Source organism: Rhipicephalus sanguineus, chromosome 5, assembly GCF_013339695.2.
Source record: "Rhipicephalus sanguineus isolate Rsan-2018 chromosome 5, BIME_Rsan_1.4, whole genome shotgun sequence".
NCBI classification, from domain to species: Eukaryota; Metazoa; Arthropoda; class Arachnida; order Ixodida; family Ixodidae; genus Rhipicephalus; species Rhipicephalus sanguineus.
Window position 1 is genome coordinate 88,128,379 of NC_051180.1, and position 20,593 is coordinate 88,148,971.

At 44.9% G+C, this 20,593-nt stretch overlaps 2 protein-coding genes across 3 annotated transcripts in view; one reads left to right on the forward strand and one right to left on the reverse strand.

The window, feature by feature from the left end:
- Positions 1–3,039, forward strand: part of LOC119394807 (trans-1,2-dihydrobenzene-1,2-diol dehydrogenase) — a 175,160-nt gene extending 172,121 nt beyond the window's left edge. Inside the window, exons 6-7 of the mRNA XM_049415577.1 lie at positions 604–754; positions 2,615–3,039. Coding sequence (XP_049271534.1) covers positions 604–754; positions 2,615–2,709 — 246 coding nt within the window. The 3' untranslated portion in view covers positions 2,710–3,039. The remainder of the gene's footprint in view (positions 1–603; positions 755–2,614) is intronic.
- Positions 2,905–20,593, reverse strand: part of LOC119393959 (uncharacterized) — a 42,591-nt gene continuing 24,902 nt past the window's right edge. Inside the window, exons 6-14 of one of the 2 annotated variants that reach the window (XM_037661164.2) lie at positions 20,256–20,368; positions 19,009–19,086; positions 17,677–17,810; positions 15,956–16,011; positions 13,803–13,911; positions 12,447–12,614; positions 11,889–12,027; positions 7,789–7,920; positions 2,905–3,014 (exon numbers count right to left, since the gene is read on the reverse strand). In XM_037661164.2, coding sequence (XP_037517092.2) covers positions 2,931–3,014; positions 7,789–7,920; positions 11,889–12,027; positions 12,447–12,614; positions 13,803–13,911; positions 15,956–16,011; positions 17,677–17,810; positions 19,009–19,086; positions 20,256–20,368 — 1,013 coding nt within the window. In that variant the 3' untranslated portion in view covers positions 2,905–2,930. The remainder of the gene's footprint in view (positions 3,015–7,788; positions 7,921–11,888; positions 12,028–12,446; positions 12,615–13,802; positions 13,912–15,955; positions 16,012–17,676; positions 17,811–19,008; positions 19,087–20,255; positions 20,369–20,593) is intronic. The other variant, XM_037661165.2, reaches the window with a different exon arrangement.

Below are 20,593 nucleotides of genomic sequence, written 5' to 3' on the forward strand. Positions count from 1 at the left end.
ATAATTCAAAATCATGTCGGGAATCGGCAGTAATATTTAACGATGGTTAGACAGCAAACGCTTTAATTACTATAACCAGTTCAGCGGTGCTCACGAAGAAATTTGTACGAAAGAAATAAAAATATGTTTTCAAGTTTATGTTGAGATAAAATAGTGACACTTGTATATACACTTCTTATTTGGGCACGAAACCGACGTTAAGGTCTGCTTTAAAGGTATTCCATTCAATCATGACAGCGAAGAGGCAAAACAGAAACAGGCTTTACAGTGACGGAATTGGCGACGGCAACAACTTGTTGGTTTGGGCAACTCGGTCCATCTTGCGAATAACTTGAAGCAGCACGAAAAAAAAAAAAAACAGATGAGGACAAAGATGAGGAAGAACATTTGAGCGCTCGTCTTCATCCTTGTCCTCGCTTCATTAGCGCTACTTCAAGTTATTCGCATGACCGAATTTGCTTCGTTTTTTCCCCGTTGCTATATCTCGCGTTATAACGTCTACATATGCTGCGGTCCTATCCTACTTCACATGGCCTGCTCGAATGGTTGTTAGAAAATGGATCACATTGTTATTATTCTTTTTGATTTTTTTTTTCTGGAAAGGTCCATCCGCCATTCCACGCGCCAAGTTGCGTCGAGTCGCCAGCGGGAAAATTCGAGATCCAATTTCCGCAGCCATCCGTGCCCCTCAACTTTCCCAACTCAAGTGGCTTGCGGTACGAAGCGGAAGAAGTGAGGAGATGCCTTCGTGAAGGTGAGAAACAGGTGATGATTTCTGGGGCTTTGCGTGCCAACACCACAATATGATCATGAGGCACACTGTAGTGGAGGGCTCCGGAAATATCGTCCAGCTGGGGTTGTTTAACGCGCGCCTAAATCAAAGTACACGGGCCTCTAGCATTTCGCCTCCAATGAAATGCGACCGGCACGACTGGAATCGAACCCACGTCTTCCAGATCAGCAGGCGAGCACCATAACCACTGCACTACCGTGGCGGTACTGGTGAGAAATCGGGAGAAAGCAGCAGGTATAGACGCACACCACATCAGTTCTGCGATGTGCAATTTTAGCTCATCAAAGCGTGGCTGATGGTAGTGCCTACCTGCAACGCTGTAAACCTTTATAGTATAAAGTATAGTCGGTACATACCTTCAGAAACTTATGCTCTTGGGATGTTTTTACGAGTACGCATGAGCAATGAGTTTGCCTTAGAGGAGTACTGACACGATTTTGAGACATCGCAAAAGGGACATTTTTGGTTTCATTGGTATGCAGTGTCAACGCTGTACACATACCGGAGTCGGAGAGCACGTATAAAATATTATAATTTGACTTTGAAGTTTTCGTCGCTGAGCATCTGCAAACCAGCCCCACTGCAATGGACATTATCTCGATGCGTCAAGATAGTTCCCCCAAGTTTGTGAGTTCTGTGTCCTGCATGCTGCCTAAATCGTAGAAATCGCTGTCAGGATCACTGTGCGACAATTCACTCATCCTTGTTTATGTGCACCACGAGCAGATGACGAATTTTCCGCTAGTACGTCGCGAGTATCTGTATCCCAGTGACGTGACACTGCTATGAAACCTCACTAAGAAGCCGCCCCCTCGATGTCGAAACCGAAAGTATCTTTTTAACGTAGCGGTAATTAAGATATATACGATACATTCCCAGGCACGACAACAGTCGTTTTAAGTTTCTCGACACCAGTATCTCCATTTATAAAAACAATCCGAAATTTTTTAAAATTCGTGTCAGTTCTCCTTTAAACACTAAATTCTTTCTTTTTAACGAGTTATTGCGAGGTCTGTCTTGGCTGTTCTGTGTTGTTTCATTTGAAAAGGAGGCACATGGCAAAAAGTCCGCAACCTGCTCTACTGTAGAGATATGCTGTGTTTTCTTAATACTAAACCAAAGCTGTCACTGATTCTACATAGCCATTGTTAAACAAAAACCCATGTTTTACACAGAAGCATGTTTAGTCTACAAAAATATTCTTCAGGTATAACAGCCTGCACAGAAGAATAACAATAGTAAATCCTGCGGTAACAGCCGAAGCTCCTTTCTGTGTAGTGTAGCCGATGTAGAAAAAAATCCTTCATCTTAAACAAACATTAAGGCGTTCATAAAGAATAATATCTGCTTAAATTGTGTCAAGGTTCTTCGTAAATTCCAGTGACGATCGAGAGTAACAACTGTACAAGTATACGGGGCTATTCTATTCAAATTCTATTCAAAAGCTGTCTCGTGCATTGACTTTTAACTATTTTTTCTGCGTAGCTTATCTACAAGCCTCGTAATCGCAACACGAACAAGCTGTGTTAACAAGTAAATTACCACTGCAATGAACGGTTTGCAATGCATGGACGTTACGTTACCCTATATTTTACGTTACATGACAATACATTTAAAAAGATAATGGTATAATAACAATTTTAGCGATGGTTCAGTTAATCAACTCAAAAAGTAATGTTGCCAAGAAAGTTTTCATTATTTCGCACACCGCTTGCTGAGTTGGCAAAGGTCATGTGGCTGTGATAACGCAAGACAAATTACCAAGATCCAGTGTTTGTAAATATTTTGTTTTACATTTCCTTTTTACTCTTTTTTTTGCAGGCCTTCTCGAAAGCCCAAAGATGACACACCATGATTCGTTGCTGATCGCTGAGATATTTGACGAAATCTTCAAGCAGATCGGTGTGCAATTTTAAGACAGTGCCATTACACAACGGGAACGTTCCATTCCATGATCAGCTGATGGGCAGTCCTCAGCTGTCGCTTCCTTGGCGCTCTCGATGTTTTCTTATTGCTCAAATATCACAGCCTCCTTACTTGAAACGAAGTATGAAAACATAGTATCTTTATTTGTATTGTATTTGAACTTATTGAGCTGGCCTTCCAAGCATTGCCCATTTCTTTCAATTTAGTTACTTCACAAGACGGACACAGTCAAACTATTTTGAAATGTATCCATAGGTCGTTCCTTGAGCAAAATACATTTTCTGTTTATGCAGATCTGAAATATAAATACATGCATGTTATTGGGTTGATTTAATGGCTCATTATTAAATAAATGTTGGTTATATTACTGGACAGCATGGTACTGGACTCCCCTCTACAGTCTATTCTAGAAGGCAGTCCAACAGAGGGGACACCGTAATTATTCTTCTGTATGCATGTACCACCGACTATCGTGTGATATTTCGGCTTTATCTGGAAAACCCAAACGTGCCCTCTCACTTAGGCGCAACGAGAGGTCTCTCGTCATTTACGAATAAGTAGATGTACACAGTGAAAGTTATCAGACTAACTTAACCTTAACGATCAGCGTGGTGTATCAGCGTGCGTCCTCTCCCTGTCGCCGCAGGTGAAGCAATACAAAGCGAAAAAGAAGCGCTTGCATGACTAATCTAATCAGTTAAAAAATCAGTGAGGTGGCGATAATTTTAAGAAAAAAAAAAGGTTCTTGTAGATCTGTGTGTAACAACAAAGTTCGAAGAAAAGCCATGCGACTTCATCAGAAATAGCGCTGTCGAAGCATTAATCAGAATAGTCCGAGTGTCGAACAACGCATTAAACCACTGTATACTTTACTATCGCCATGGACGTAAGGCTTCAAAAAAGTCACAGTTTCGCCGCAACGGCAAAGCAATGAATGCGATAGTAATAAATTGGAATGTAACGCGAAGAACGGAAATCAGCTCGAAATTGCCAGCGCGTCGTTCGAGCCCAAAGGACACACGAAAAGAAAGCACACAGGACGAGCGCGAACTATCATGCGTCACAGCTGGACACTTGAAGCGCACAGCTCAAACGTAAAGCAGGACGCACGAAACGAATGAACACGTACACATAGGACGAGCGCGAACTGTCACTGTTGTTACTTATTTCTGTTTGAACTGCGCGCTCCTTTCGCAAGCGCGGCCGCTGCACCGAGCGAAGTGACCTTCGTAGCTCTGTGCTTCAGCGCGGACATCGCGGGGAAAGCACAAGACATACAACACCCCGCTCCACCCCCCCCGGCCGCCCCCTTCTTTCCTCGAGATAAGCGCACGACGGCGACCACGCCCTGTAGGGCGAAGACCAACGGCGTTCGCCTGAGCGGGGCGACGATCTTTAAAGCGCGCCACGCGTACTTCGCGCCATCTATGTGGTGACTAAGAAAGCATGCTGAAGTAAATGGTGTATATAAATAGCTCGCCGTTAGCAGGCTGACAGACGGTACTGTTCGTGGCCTAACCGTCTAACGCCGCGCGCTGTGAAGCTAGAGGTCGCCCGTTCGATTCCGCGAGTCGGAAAGCTATATATATATATATATATATATATATATATATATATATATATATATATATATCGGTGCATGATGGCGGCGAAAGCAAGAATCAGCCGAGACTGTCCATATAATTGCTATCGCAACAATAAATCCCGCGCAAGAGAAAAGTCCACCTGCTGACAAGTGCATCGCGTTACGCAGATTACGCAGGAATCTACGCGGGAGGGTATAACAAAGGGGAAAGAAGCTACGTCACGCGCACGTCGCGACATTGAGCGCACGCCATAAAAAGCGATGACTCTCTCCCGGTGTGATTCCGGAGCGCGCTAGTGATGCCAGTGTGTAATTTCCGCCCGGCACGCGGCGGCATCCCGTGAAAAGAAGTGCATCTGATGTAAACGCTGCTCTCGGTTTATATCAGCTTTCGGCTAATAGTATCAATCTACTGTGTGACGGCCCTCCGAAGAGAGTGCAGACGGCCCTCTGTATGAAGAGAGGGCGCCTGAGAAAGTGGAAACTTCGCGCTCCACTTGTGAACTCTTCTTGCCACGCACAACTGCAAGATCTGGCAGAGCTGTTCACACATTGTGTTTTTTCACCAAGAGCGTGGTCGATGGAAACTGGCTCTTGGTGAAAAAGCACAATGCGCGAGGCTTTCGTATACGAGACGTCACCGATTCTTGGGCGTCATTATCGACAGAGATTTTTCGTGGAGTGCTCACATCTCGCACTTGAAGAAGAGGTTCACCTCTATCACACACGTAATGAGATTTCTCGCAGGTAAAACGTGGGGCACATCAGTGTCATCTACGCGTCAGCTGTACAGAGCGCTCTTCTTGGGATATTTGCGGTATAGCATATCCGTGCTTTCTAACGCCGGAAAAACTAACATCCGGGTCCTGCAAAGCATTCAAGGCCAAGTACTCCGCACATGCTTGGGGCTACCTCGGTGTGCTAACACGGTAGCAACGATTGCTATTGCTAAAGACCACCCGATCACGACATATATAACTGTCGACACACTCCGGGCACATATCCGTTACATATCCAGAGTGCCTGACCACCACCTCGCTAGCTTGCCACTACAAAGACCAAAGGCAGCATTTTCCAAAGTTGTTGCGGCTAACCAGCATTCCATCTCGTGGAGATTCTCGCCCGCAACCATACCACTATCTCCGGAGTGGCGCATGAAAAGGCCCACTGTGCACCTCGAAGTGCCGGGGATATCTAAAAGGGCAAACCTGTCATCTGCAGCCCTCACCTCACTGGACTTTTTGCATTTGTCGTATGCTAACCGAATTCATGTTTACACGGACGGTTCGGTCTCGGGAAGTTCGACAGGTGTCTTTGTGATACCATCTCGATCAATCACCGTCAAGTTCAAGACATCACACGTCACGACATCTACGGGCTCCGAGCTCGCCGCTATGAAGTTTGTTATGCAAGAATCCCCTAGCAGATGGGTCATATTCTGCGACTCCAAGCCAGCCCTTCAATGTGTACGAAGTCTGCGACGTGGAAACTACCACCAGTTGGTGTCTGATATCAATGCAATTGGTCATCGCGCCGCTAATCAAGGACACGACATTGTTTTACAATGGCTGCCGGGTCACTGTGGCATCAGTGGTAACCACCTCGCTGACGACGCTGCCCACGATGGAGCACCCACACTGTTTATACCCTTCTCAAGTGTAGATGCAGCTAGAGAACTTCGTCACATCGCGCATAATGCCACACTTGCGCACTAGAATTCTCGGCTTAACTCCAATACTCCTCTAAGAACCTTGAATCATTACTCCAGCTACAACTGCCATCCAAGATTTCTCGACGTGACGCTACAATGCTGTGCCGGTTGTGGATCGGTGTTGCGTTTATTAACTCATTGAGCCATCGCATTGGCATGGCAGATTCATCCATGTGCGAAAGCTGCAAATGTATAGAGACTGTTGAACATCTCTTGTGCCACTGTGCCCAATTTGATGAAGATCGCCGGACTCTCCATTGTGCCTTGAATAGACTGGATGACCGGCCCTTTAATGAAGCAAATATCTTTGGAGCCTGGTCGCGCAGCATATCAGCCCAGAACGCTACACGAGCCCTCCTGCGGTACTTGCAAAAGAACCTTATTGAGCGACCGCCTGTGAAACTCGGCACTGTGTGTGTGATGTGACATGTGTCTGTCCTTCTATTTCTCTCTTTTACTCCTCTATTTCCCCTCCCAATGTGTAGGGTAGCAAACTGGACGCATTGCCTAGTTAACCTCCCTCCCTTTCCTACATTCCTTCTCTCTCTCTCTCTCTTCACCAAGAGCGTGGGGTTCTCGTCACTTCATCACAATCCTCATCACTTCAAACGCTGTAAACTTGATTTGAAGTTCGCTTATGACAAGGCGAGAACAAATAATCGTTAGCTAGAGCAATAACACTGAACAGGTGAATACATCACGTAGAGTTGGGTGAGCGAAAGGGAAAGTTTTGCGTTAGCAAGGATATATTGGTTTATGGGGCTGTAAAGACGTTTATTGGAGGGCACTCGGCGACAGTGCGCAATGGCGGCAGTCAAAGGGAAACACCGACTCTCAGCACGAGCGGCGTTCTTTCAGAAAGCAGCCGAAGAGGACGACCCACTAGAAGGCGCGGGAGAGGACGAGCCATTACAGAGTTCCAAGGCTTCGCTACGGGGTTTATAGTCCCAGAGCGGATCAGCCTCTGAGAGACACTGCAGTGGAGGGCTTCGGGTAATGCCGACGAGCTGGAACTCTTTAACGTACGCCGACACCGCACAGTACACGGGCCTCTAGCTTTTCGCCTCCATCGAAATGCTACCGCCGCGATTGGCATGGAACCCGCGCTTTCCGGGTCAGAAGACAAATACCGTAACCACTAAGCCACAGCGGCAGCTTCTCTGGGTAAGCAAAAGTCGCAGCTTTACCCGAAAGGCCGATCATTCATGACAGGTATATTAGACATGTGCATGATCGTAAGCTTCGTAGTTGTATCGGAACTAGCGTACTGCTGAAAGCATCAGCTTACACATTAATTTACGGCGCATCGTGTCACGTGCCCACAGGCGAACGAAAGCAGATCTCATTGAATTACTGTTTGCGCTCGCGGTCAGGATGTTGGAATTACGAACAGACGAACAGGGGGATACAGGCACAAACGCGTTAGCGTTGCCTCAATCTTCAACGCTTATCAGGAATTTTAAGCATAGCGCAGCCTCCAACACAAGGTGTGCGGGGAGACGGTGCACACGAGGCTACCAATAATCTCTGCTTGCCCTGCCTTTGCACCCACTGCAGCTTACATCCAAGATAAGACGTTCAATGGACTAGCGCAACCGCAACGGCTGGGCTAGCCGTAAAGGGTATGACGCACGGCCTAGCGTACGATCATGCACTGTCAAGTGGGCCATGGCTCAACTGCCTCCTTTACAAGTATAAATATTTTACATTTCATGCTTCCGTGACTGTGTGGCGAAAATAGCAAAGAACGCGACGTTGTTCTCAAGCGCTTACCCTGCGCGAGGTGCCCAATTCGCACAGAAGACCGTCCGGGGCATCGTCGATCGTTAGCCTTCCAGGTATCGCTGGGTAACTACAAGTAATCATGCAATTTTCTAGCTTGTATTGTGGGAGACTGTCCGGAGGCTGAAAAGAAAGTTTGTTACTTATCAATGTACATTGGAACTCTTTTTTTCGAGAAGCTAAATCTGAAAATTCACGGCTAGCTTGTATTAACTAACAGTTGGACTACAGTTGTTGCGTGTGCAACAAACGTTTAGCTGCGCTGACGCTATGTTGTGCCTGCTGGGGTATGAAACGTTACTATTTCGCATTACTATTTGACGTTTGGCATTAAGAACGCTGAGTGTTTTGCCGATGTCTGAAAGTTTATACTGCCGTTGTGAAATATTCTACATACGTTCTTTTTTCCTCGTGCTAAAATATACACAAACATAATTCCAAATAGATTTGGACATAATCCCGCGCATAGATTTGAAACAATTCTGATAGCCTGGAATAGAAACCAGAAATCCCAGACATTCGAAACACATGTTTTTCAGTATCGACTGAGCGGGTAACATAAGAAAAACAGGTTATAATGAAAACAAAAGAGATAACGCGACGTTTTTTCCTTGTAAGATACCCAGGCAAAATAAGCGACGGTCGTTTTGAGAACTGAAAATTCAGGTTGTTTTTACATTCCTCGCTACGGGCCTACGTACGATATACCCATACCTACTCAAAATGGACAAAGAACTCGGTCCAACTCGCAACGCTTGGCTCAGAGAAATAAAAAAATCACATTTTCGCCGCAAGTGTGAAGCAATGAATGCGAGAGCAACAAACTGTAATGTTATAGGAGGGAAGCGTAGCAGCTAACTCTTTTGGATCCGTGTAAGCGATCACGTGTAACTCTACAATTTATCCGTGGCATTAACTGACTTAAGGTTGTAAAGGCGGAACTTAGCGGAAGCCTCAGCGATGAAATGCAAAGTGATGCAAAGCTAGGCGAATATGGGGGGCATGGTTTAGCACTGAAGAAACCTCCTCTCCGTTTGACCACCTGTATGTCTCCAACCTTCAACTCGGCTGCCTCCTCCACTCGCCTCCGCTATTCGCAACTTTCACGGTCTATAGGTGGCGCGACTGTACATCCAACATGGCGGTAGTTGAGATTATCGACCCGCTACAGACGGTTTAAGAATGTGCACGTTTGGCGAAAAGTTCAGTTCTTCGCGCTTCGGTCGCACTCCGATTTGTGTTTTTGTGAAAGCAGGGCTACGGTGACACATTGTAATAAGTAAAGGAATGTCGGGTATACGTGACTGTAACCTCATTAGGAAGATATTTATGCACACAATTGTAAATAAAGCAAACACACTCGTCGTGTTGCTTGCGGCGCTTAATCGCGCGTTGCAACCCCCGCTGTGTTGCTAGCACAATATGGTAGTAGGAGTCTCAGTAAACATCTCTCAGTAATATGAGAAAGATTCTCGGGGACGTGCTTTATCTCATTTTTGCTTGCATTGCATTCTGCCGCATAGCTTCCTCAGCTCACTGCCAAGCACAAAGTAATGTAAGTAAGCAAAAAAATGTGTTGCCCTTCGAGACCGAAGCACAAGAACCACTTGAGACATGTGCGGTTATCGGAAATGCGATTTTATTGCGCTTTCTTGATAAAAAGGGAGAAAAAAAAACAGCGGAATGCCACAATAGGTCGACAAGCAGCGAATGAAACCAGCGGCAAGAAGCAATTTTCATGTTTCAGATGTGACGTTCCTGTTATCATCCTACGCTTTCGGTGTTTGAGAAGTGCAATAAGTAACATATCGTACGGGACAGGGACGAAAAAACAGCGCCATCAGCAAGTAATACTGAACAAAAAGGGCTGAAGATGTGAAGGTCACGGATGCACTTCACAGCCACTTCAGACGGGGTATGGTGCAATAGGCGTTTTGAAACCGGACTTTTCATTATATTCTAGAGGCTGAACACATTGCTATTCAGTTCTGGCGGTTCTGGTACTGTCTGCACAACGACTGTGTCGACCGGAGGAACGAAGCGCGAGAAAGGTGATCTGAGGTAGTAGGTATATATTCGGACACAAAATGGGATTCTGCATGCATTCATGGGCCTTGGTTATATGCTTGCGAAGTTTAACCCGCTTAACCGCTCACGGCTTTTCAAGGCGCTAATCTGAAAGGGAGGCTTTTGCTTTGCCTCCCGCTGTACGCTGTGAGCATCGAGGCCCGCATTAAAATCAGTTGCCCTTTCCTTTTTATTTTCCGTTCACATTGAGGAACCGAAAGTGTCACGTGTCGAGACCGTGCGCACCGTCGCAAAACGACCCCAAACGAGACAAAACAAGTGGCAATATTCGCTGACTCCAGCGGGTCCAACATTTCAATAATCTCAACAGAGCTTCCAGCGGCCACCACTCGGCGGCGCCACGGTACGTGAAAGTCGCGAATACTATGCTATACACTTAATCCTCCTTACCATCCCTGCCCTTTTCCAGCCGTTGCCAGGGTGTGAAGAAAAGCCCGGGGGCTCCCCCCCCCCCTCCGCATTAGTGCTTCTTCAAATCGGTATTTTCCTCACACTTTCCTGAAATAGTCAAGTCCTTCAGAAACCGCCCACCTCACCCCAACCGAAAAAAATTCCTCGCTACGGGCCTACGTACGATATACCCATAACTACTCAAGATGGACAAAGAACTTAAGGTATGTATGGTATACTATACCATACATGGCTCGGCTTTGTATGGCATAGTGCGTGTTTTTATGCTCTTTCGTGTTGTCTTCTTCCCGCAGTTTAAACTTGTCTGCTTGACAATTCTTCGCCCGTCTGAGCTCGACTTTGACAGCTCCGCTGTAATAAGCTGGTGTTAGGGAATACGGCCACTCTAGGTAGAGGAGCGGTTTTCGTGCATTCTGTTGACTGGACGCGAAGTGGTGAGAGGAGAGCACTAGGAGGGTGTGAAAACCGTTTGGTGATGTCTGCCGAGACAGCGCGGTGCCAGCGCTCGGGACCACGCCTTTATGGTCAAAAGTCACACTTGCTGTTCGTCCGACGTCTATGCTTCTTAACCCGAGGAAAGACGGGCGGAGTGTTCCCTCTTTGCTTAAGGAGCAATCGACGGCGAGCCTCGCATGCGGGATTATGTTATCGCATGCACCCTCCGTGCGACGGAAACGGCCGGCTCGTTTCATCTCTGCTTCAGCCGCGTTCGTCGCCGCCGCTCGCATGCTTTCACCCGTGGATAGAGCATGTTATCGATTTGGACTTTATACCGAACATGACGCCGACGGCGACAGCAAAAACCCGTCGGGAGTGTCCATATAGTTACCATCGCAAAAATAATGCTGTATAGGCCACTATTCGCCTATTGCTTCGCATGACGTCCACTCCCAGAGTGTGTGGGACCTGTCGGACATTTATTACCACCTTAAGGTTTTCTCTTTGGCGAGGAATTGTGATAATGATAAAGGTCGCGTAAGTCTGTAGCACTTATTGATTTTTTTTTAGTGCTATAGCCACGCCAACGTTTTTTTTAACGCTTTCTGCGCTTATGTTTTGCAAGCACTCTCGAATTCCTTTCTTTTTCTTTGAAGCATGCGTATAATATTCTTAGGTAGTTACCAGCTGCATCACCGTTTACGGGAGTGATTGATTCTATTGTTTTGGACGCATGGACTACATTTTTCGAGCCAGTTATAAAGCTTTACACATTCACTCTCGCCACTGAACTTACTCGGGTACAACTTATGAAGGCAGGAGAGGCTCCGCCCATATGACCGAAGCGCGGCAGCCGAATGCTTCCATGACCAAATAGCGTCACTGAAGTTCTCGGCCACGTTTTCTGTTGACAAGTTCCGGCTCATGACGTCAATCTAGATTTCGCGCCAATTAGTGCAGGCATATGTGCATTCGCCCTTTCAGTTGAAATACTGTTGCTTTCTAAGGTTATACCCAACTATAATATTTTATTGTGAAGGTGTACATTTCCTCTTACAAACATTCCGGAATGAGTTCTTTCATATTTCATAACGCTTTCGCTATCGCTGGTCGAGTACTCTTATTACCCCCAAAATTCTTTTCGTGGAACTCACTTTTTTGTAAAAGGCGTCTTTCTGGTGGTGGCGTTGGCAAAATTCATTGAGTGTCGGTCTAGTTTTATTGACATCGTCGTAATAAACTTTTCTTGTTTTCCTCACAGTTGTGATGGTTAGGCATTTGGCGGCTGGGCTCCTATTGGGAATGAAAGCGGGTTGAAGATATATACACAAGTCCCCAAAACAATAAGTACAGGTAAATCAGGCCACGATGTTTCCTATCCCAACGCTGAATCACTAACAAATTAAAATTTTAGTAACAAAGGCGCTCAATCTTTCAGCTTGTATAACGTGGTCTCTTTCGTAACCTATAGATTTTTGGTCAGGTTAGTTGGTTGTTCATGATACTACTGTAACAACGCGAAAAGTAAACCCAAACGGCGGACAGGCCAATACAAAGGCTGTCTTCGTCCACCCTCCGCCCACGTCTCATTTTCGCGCTATTATTTGGATACCGTTTATTGACAGAAGATTCACTATATCTAAACCAATGAAATGTGGCATTCACACCCTGCACTACTTATTTGACGTACGCTTTCGAACAGGATCACTTACAGCACAAACTTTGCAAATTGGAGGGTACTGCAATTGGAGAAGTTCGCCCGCATTTCCGTGCCCATGATTGGTGTCATAATGTGCTTCTCTTGCGAAGAGCACATGCTGGGGTCTACGTCATTTGGTTTTCTTACAGAAAGTTGGGAGCCGTCATGGTATGAGCCGAGTCTGCGTTAAGGAAGAAACAGGAGAGAAAGGAAGCAGGGCTGTCAACCATGCCGTGTACAATAAGTGGTATGTTACCTTACACTGCAAAAAGGAATGGGTAGTCTGCATTAAAAATGTGGTGTGTTAATAGGACTATGCAAATGCTGTTCGCGATATAACGATGCGTCATCGAATTATTTCTTTTAAAACGTCACTGTTCGAATAACTTTGCGCGCAACCAGCCATGCAAAATTTACAGCTTGTTAAAGTTTGCAGATATTTCGCTGCCAAGTTCTATAACATAATCGAGACGATAGTATGTATAGTTGCCTGCTGATCTCGAAATACATAACACTGTGACGGACGTACGCATACTAAACGTTACATGGGCCTTCTGGCAGTTGATGGCTATTTGCAGGTATACGTTCCAATTTTTGTCCAGCAGCACAACCGTGGATCTGTACGATAAAATCAACTATTTTAAAGACTCGCAAGCCTATGACGCCACGAAAAATGAGTGAACTTAATTGGATGAAGCATCTCCGCAAATTCCCTTTGGGTAGGATAGCGGTAGCTGTGGGCGGAGAGTATATTTCCTTTAGGATAAGATTTAGAGTTGAGTTAAAGGGATGTAGCGGTTGCTCAGGACTGTGCCTGTGTTGGCGGGCATAGTTTCTCTGTGATCTACCACTATAAGTGCAAGAAACAATGAAAAACTAGCCCATTAATTGACATTTGTAAGTTATGATGAATTACATAAAAACCGAATAAATCACCGCGGTAGTCCAGTCGCGGAGGGCGCTGCACTGTTGAGCTCGAGGTTACGGGATTGCTTCCAACAACTTCAGGTGCATTCTAATGAGGGTGATATACGAAAACGCTCGTGTACTTAAATTTACGTGCACGTTAAAAACTTCGTGTTGTTAAACATAAACCCTGTGTGGCACACTGGTACCTTCCCATGTAGTCGTGGTGTCGCACATATATTATATTATGCTAGAATAACGTAGTGATGACATATTGTGGTAATAGAGGCCATCGAAATATACGCATTCTTTTCATGGAAACGCTCCAAGGAACCTTTCTAGAATAATTTTATACACGCAATCGTATTGAAGCAAACATATTGAAATCCTTGTTTTCAGTGACCTGATAGCCATTAATGTTTTGGGGAAAATACATTTCCAGGCTACACTTTGCTGAACTTACAAGTGCCCGATCTCGTGCACAGTGGTATGAACGCTGCTGTACGTCAGCGACTGGTCTTCCACAATCGCCGTCTTCGACCAACCGCAGGCCCCTTTGACTACCGCAAGACCTGGAAATTGAAAGTGCCTTTATCGCCACGACTTCCGGTGAAAAAAAGAAGCTATGAGATCGTAACAATACATTATTAAAGGCATGTAGGAGCAGTTTAGCGATGTATAGTGTCACGACACCATCGAGCGCCGACAGTTTGCGTTGCGGGAGGGTCTCAGCGCAGTAGGTGGGTTTACACGGCACCTAATACTTCGCTTGCGATATCACTAAATGACAATGCTACTGCGTTAAGTGTTGCAGAAATGTACCGACGTCGACAGATGAATGTCATGAAACCGCGCTTAATCTGCGATAGACACAGAGGTGGAAGCGCGACGCTCTCGCGCTCACCGGGAGTACACTACGAGCTGTGTATCTCTCGTTCTTAAAGGGGCCCTGCAACACTTTTCGAGCATGCTCAAAAAGCGCTGCCGATCGGTAGTCGAGGCTCCCGAGAACACGCGAGCCAAATATTATAGCGATGCGCACGGCCTGGAATTTACAATAAATTCTCAAAGTCAGCTGAAAATCGCTCCCTCTTCTCTCGACAAATGATGTATTAGTCCGCAAAATATGACGCGATTGTCGGCAGTTCCACCATTGGCTGATGTTATAATCACGATAACACCCTCATTATTACTTTCGTTGTTAATTTTGAGTTCAATAAGTAGATAATATGTATGTTTATATTATGTTATCGCGTTAAAAACACCGAACAAACATTAATATTAGCACTTCCTGTCTCACCGACAGCTCTTCTGCTCGTAGTTGCGTGGTTCCGTTTTCTTCGCCATGCGCAGTGCCGAAAACGTGAATATTTCTGTGCTTTTGACCATCGCCGGTTGCCGTTGAGAGTGGCAGCCGTTCGAGTGTTGCCTCGTCAGCTGAGAACTGCATCGTCGGCACGTTCTCACGACCGACCGAGGCACGGGCGCAGCGTGTCTCCGATAACAATGCTGGCGTCCGGTAATGGCGGCGCTTCGGGGTCGTCTGCCAGTGCCGTCTTACGAGGCGGTGTATCGGAGTATGGGCCGAAACCGATCTCAGCTGTCATTCGTTCCAAACGTGCGCGCACGTTTGCTTCCATGGTTGGCAGAGCGATGAAAACACTACGGCGTTCGAGGTGCACACCCAACATTACCAAACCGACGCGCAGTTTTCAAGCACGCGCGATACACAGCGCGATCGACTCCGCTCGACGAGAACGACGCAAGCCGACCGGAAGTGGCGGCACAGACCACGTGGTTGCGCCGAGACGCCAGAGAGAAAAAAAATGAAAAAAATGCCGCCGGCGCTGACGTCGCCTCCTCGCACCTCCGCCCTCCCTCCCTCCCCTCACGCCGCGCGCAGCTTTCCGCGCGCTCGCTGCGTTGAGTTGAGAGAGAAAGCTGCGGAACGTGATCTCTATAATTTGGTAACACCACTTAGACTTGACGGATTCGAAAAATTTTTGCGGCATATGGCTCGTGAACAGTCATACGTCAATAATGGGACTATTCCAATATAACAAAGAAAGGTGTTGCAGGGCCCCTTTAAATCTGAAATCTTGGTTTGCCACATACGCTTCCGAGCCGGACCGATATGTTTGTACCATCGGCGAAGCCGTTCGGAAACATGATGCCGCCATCCAAGTGAAGCCAGAAGATTGAAGTTCGTGATAATGTGTGCCCTTCACTATAATGAAACGCGGATTCGCGAAGGGATTTACGAACAACCCCTTCGGCTTCGCTTGAATAGTTTGCGAGCGACTATGGCTGCAGCAATTAGGCCTACCATCGGCTGTGTCCGTACGTTACGTCAATCACTTCAGCTACCGCAAAGGGTTTCTGATGGTCATCAACGTTAGTCGACGGGGTGGGGGAGGTGTCGCACTAGGCGTGAACGTGGTATTAAACGGGTGGCATGTCCCTCCGAAAGAAATGCACAGTGTGCAAAATCTGCGTCTTAGCGCCCAACAATGCCGTAGCTAGTTCTATGAAGACAGGTTTCAAGTTCTTGTTTTGACTGAATTATTGTGAAACAAGGATCAAGCATAATTTTTAAAAACTAAATTACGGACTCACCAATAATATCACTCCGAAGACTTGCGGAAGCGGTAGATTGAACGGACAAGTCCCGCCTGCAACATAAATGAAAAACCCACTTCGGAGAACAGTCTCGAAAAGCGCGAAGTTTGTTTCATTGTGCGGAAAACTCCTACACTTTGAATTGACTAGTCATAATATAGAGTACTCCGTGCCTTTCTTTCCTAAGTTTCTGCGCATCGCACGGGGTCACTCCCGTTTTATTAAGACTCTATGCTTCTGTTTCATGGACATCTGGTCGAATAAGTTCTAGAGTGTGGACACTTTGTGAACATATATCTTGCTGCCGCAGCACGCAAAGTGAAACGTGACACGTTTCTTTTTGTTTGTCGGCCTCGAGAATGATTGTGCATAGGGAACAGTATCTCTAGTTCTAAGTACATATGCTATGACAATCATCGTTTAGTGCCAGGGATACCGGTGACATCTAAGTAACACAAAGAAGCAGCGGGCGAAAGCGAGAGAAGCGTAATACCAGCCCTTGACTTTTTCCATCTAAGTTTGGCCAACGTGGCTCGTAAACATGCGATCTGTCTTATGACTGACCATTCCTTGCATTTTACTGCTCTCTGGCAGATGCGTCGATTATCCCGTGACACTTTCGTCTTCGTGACCACATTGACCACACATATATATATATATATATATATATATATATATATATATATATATTGAAATAGGGGTGTTGTACGGGAAGAAAGGGTCAGACGTTGCTTTGTGAAAGGCTCTTTATCAGGCAGGTCCGGCTACCAGCGGGCACGAGCGCGAGCGACAACCACAGTCACCGATCGTCGTCTTCCTCTTTCATAACAGCGGAGCGTCTGTCATTCGAATTCAGTACAGTCTATATATATATATATACATATATATATATATATATATATATATATATATATATATATATATATATATATATATATATATATATATATATATATATATATATATATATATATATATATATATATATATATATATGTGTGTGTGTGTGTGTGTGTGTGTGTGTGTGTGTGTGTGTGTGCTCTATGTGCGCTCGGAGGCGTCGATTGTTGTTAAGTTTACGAGAATATCTGATAATACCTGAACATTGTGCAGTGATATTGTATATCGTACTGATAATTCGTGTATCAATATCAGTTTTTTTTTTTTTTCGTTGCATTGGCGCTTTTGCAAGTAAAAGGAATGCTAACGGTTCTTAGCAGTACCAATGTTGGAGTCAATGAATGTAAAGTTCACAGAAATGTTTAATATATCCGATAATTATGTATCTACGTTAACTATGGCGCTTGAGTGCGAGGTTATGTTGAATTTACAAGCTAGTGATAACGTCTCAACGTGCAGGCAATATTGAAGAGCACCATTGACAATTGATGACACGCTGCATCGGGCCACCACAAATACATAATTTTTCCGCCGAGGCGGGCTGAGCATTTAGACAGCGAAGAGGACACTATTTCTATTAGGATCTACCCTTATCACACACGAAACCCACCAGCAGTAGATAATGGCACAAAAATAAAAGCTGGTTTCTAGTTTGGAATGCTGAAAAAGGCAGGGCCCTATTGAACTTCATACATTGTGCACAGGGGAAAGTTTTCTGTTTTTATTTGATAACTGTCGAACAAAGCATGCTTTTTAAGCATTTGTCTTGCACCGTTGTTCCCCAGAATTCAGCAGAAACGATAAGATGGATGTGTTACCTCGTAAATAATACCACAATATCGTCCTCCTTGAAGTTGTTGCTACGTGTGACGTTACTGAATGCACGCAGTGAGCTGTCAAGAATGATACTGTCATTGCCATTCCAAGTACGGACAAATTTTTCCGTTGTTTTCTGCAACAAAGAGTTACAAGAAGACAACTTTGAAGTACATTTAGAGAACACGTTATTGATATGCGGAACGTTAGCATTGGGTGTTTTTATGACTAATTATATCGTTACAAGAATTCCACTGCAATTGTTGCATAATTTCACTGAGTCAGGGAGAAGTTATGCTGCGATGAGGTCTTTCCCGGTACTTTTCACTATTTCCTGGGCTCTGCGCTTATGGACGTTAAAAAAGCCCTTCAAAGCTATTCGCTGTCATGCTAACTGCACGCTTCCGCTTGTTTTTAATCTTATGTGATTGGCACACCCACAAACACAGCCAGCTGAACTGTGTAAATCAAGGTAGGCAAAGATATAATGTAAAAGCAACCACTAAGTTGCGTTAAACAAAAGCCACAGCTCAAGCACTAATATATAAATCTATGGAACGTGGAGCGTTTTCTCTTAGCTATTACTGCTGCATTGAACATGCTGAAATTTCTTGCATTAGAAAAAGTTAAATTGTGATGACGACATTGAGCAGATTTTTTTTCGACGGCCAATTTTCAAATCGAAAATTTTTGAAAATGAAGTTCGTCAAAAAATGAAGTGACGCAGTTTCCATCTCTGTAAGTCGAAAACGAAAAAAAAAAAAAAGAAATCACAATTCGGACGTACCAAATAACATAACCAAAGCGGATAAAATTCTGGAAGACAAACACCATTCACACGATATGATTGCACAATTACTGTACAATTTGTATGACGAAATTACCGACAAGGTTAAACCCGTATGACAAGAAAAGTCGCCAATTTATAAAAGGAATGTAATTGCGCTATATAACATCCCTTGGGGCATTATGATACCTGCTCCATGGCAAATATACAATCGCTGATAACAGGAAGGTTAACCAGCGTGACATGGCAAGCTACAAATTTATAACAGAATTAAAGTTGTTTAAGCTTAGTTAAAATTGGAGCTGAAAGTAATCATCGACGTGTATCTTCTGTTGCGGCACAATGGTACGCATATTCTGTAACAAAGCTTTATTACTGGTATATGAAATAACGACTTGTGGTTGTGTAACAAGCATGTGTTTAACGTTTATTTTAACAGAAAAGCAAACTGCAGTAAGTGGTGCCAAGACATTCTCAAAATATGCGTGTATCTCGACTTTGTAAAAGACTGATAAAAGTCTTTTGATAGTTTCGAAAGCTGGCTTACCGTGTAAATGAAGATTCGAGTGACCGATAGCTTGAGCTGAATTATGCTGGCTTCTAATGTGCTAAACTTCACGTTGGCCTATCGACAGAAAAAAAGAATTCGCCTATTTCAGAAGCGAATGCAATAAGGCTGGTTGACCCGCCGTTGTATCTTAGCGAATAAGGTGTCGCATTGCTATAAGCTCGAGGACGGGCATGCCATTCCCGGCCAAGGCGGCCGCATTTTCATGGGGGTAAAATACAAGAACAGCCGTGTCCTTAGATGTAGGTGCCCGTCACATAGCCCTAGGCGGTCGATATTATTCGGGAACCGTAACTACGGCGTGCGTCCTAATCATATTGCGATTCTTACACATAAAACTCCAGAAATCATGATGATTGTCGTTAACCAGGGTGGTTGGTTCATCATAGATGCGGAAAAGAGCACAACAATATGAAAATACAGCACCATTTCGTGTAGTTCCTGGGCTTGAAATAGTATAGGAAATAAACGAGAGGAATGGAATGGAAAAACTTTATTTAGGTCCTTCGGGGCGTGGAAGAATATAAATAAGGAGGAATGGCTAGGACCAGCGTCCTATCTTTTCTTTCGCTTTTTGGTTAGCTTACTTCATATTTTTCTTCAAGCGCTGGAAATGCACGAAATGTCAAAATTTTAGCTGGCGCAGCTGCCCGCTGTAGTGTCATACAACGACGCTGCTGTATGTCCCATTCCTCTGTCTAGTCGCTGTGCGCCGTTCTCTCTGAATTTGGATACTTCTTTTTAATAAAAAGAATAAAAGCTTGTCATAAAGCATAGAGAGATTCCTACGCATTTAGTATGATTTAATATGCACGGCGACTGCGATTTTACTCTTTACAACATAACTAATAGAAGCAATCTCTTTTGATGCCAACTTTTGACTTTGTTGGAGGGCGCTAGCCTACAGAACTTCACCAAAATTATGTAGAAACTCGATACCTTGTCGAACCACTGAAATAGAACGTATATGACCAGAAGCCCCGTGTACTCTCATAACTCGGAGTAATGATTTATACGGATAATTAAACCGAGCCGTAGCAAGTGCGGTGAAGAATTACGTGGTATGATGCGATGCGAGACAACAAACCCGAACTACAATAATCGCCCTCTCTTGTCATAAAGATAAAAAAAGAATCCTGACGAGCAAAAATTTCTGTCAGCAACAGATTTGCTTTGCGCTGCATACAGTACCAAAAGTTTGCTCGGCGCCAACTAGAAATACTCACGAATGCTATGTGGACAGCCAAGTATCGCACAAGTTGTTGCTTTTTTCTTTTGAAGGCTGACCAGAATGTCGAATCAACAGCAATGCCTGTTTCACAGGTGACTTTTAGAGGGTCTGCAAAAATAAATCAATGTGAAAAAATTACAAATTCTGGCGTACGCTGTGATATCCTTTCCACCGGTTCCATGCTGCCCATACCCGCATACCACGGCCCATGATGTTCGGGTATGCGCCACAAGTGATTCACAGTCTATACCAACCCAGAGTTTGGAAATATTAACGCGATAGCGTCAGGGAGCCCTTCTCACAGAAAATGCTATGCCGGCGTCGGTGACGTTG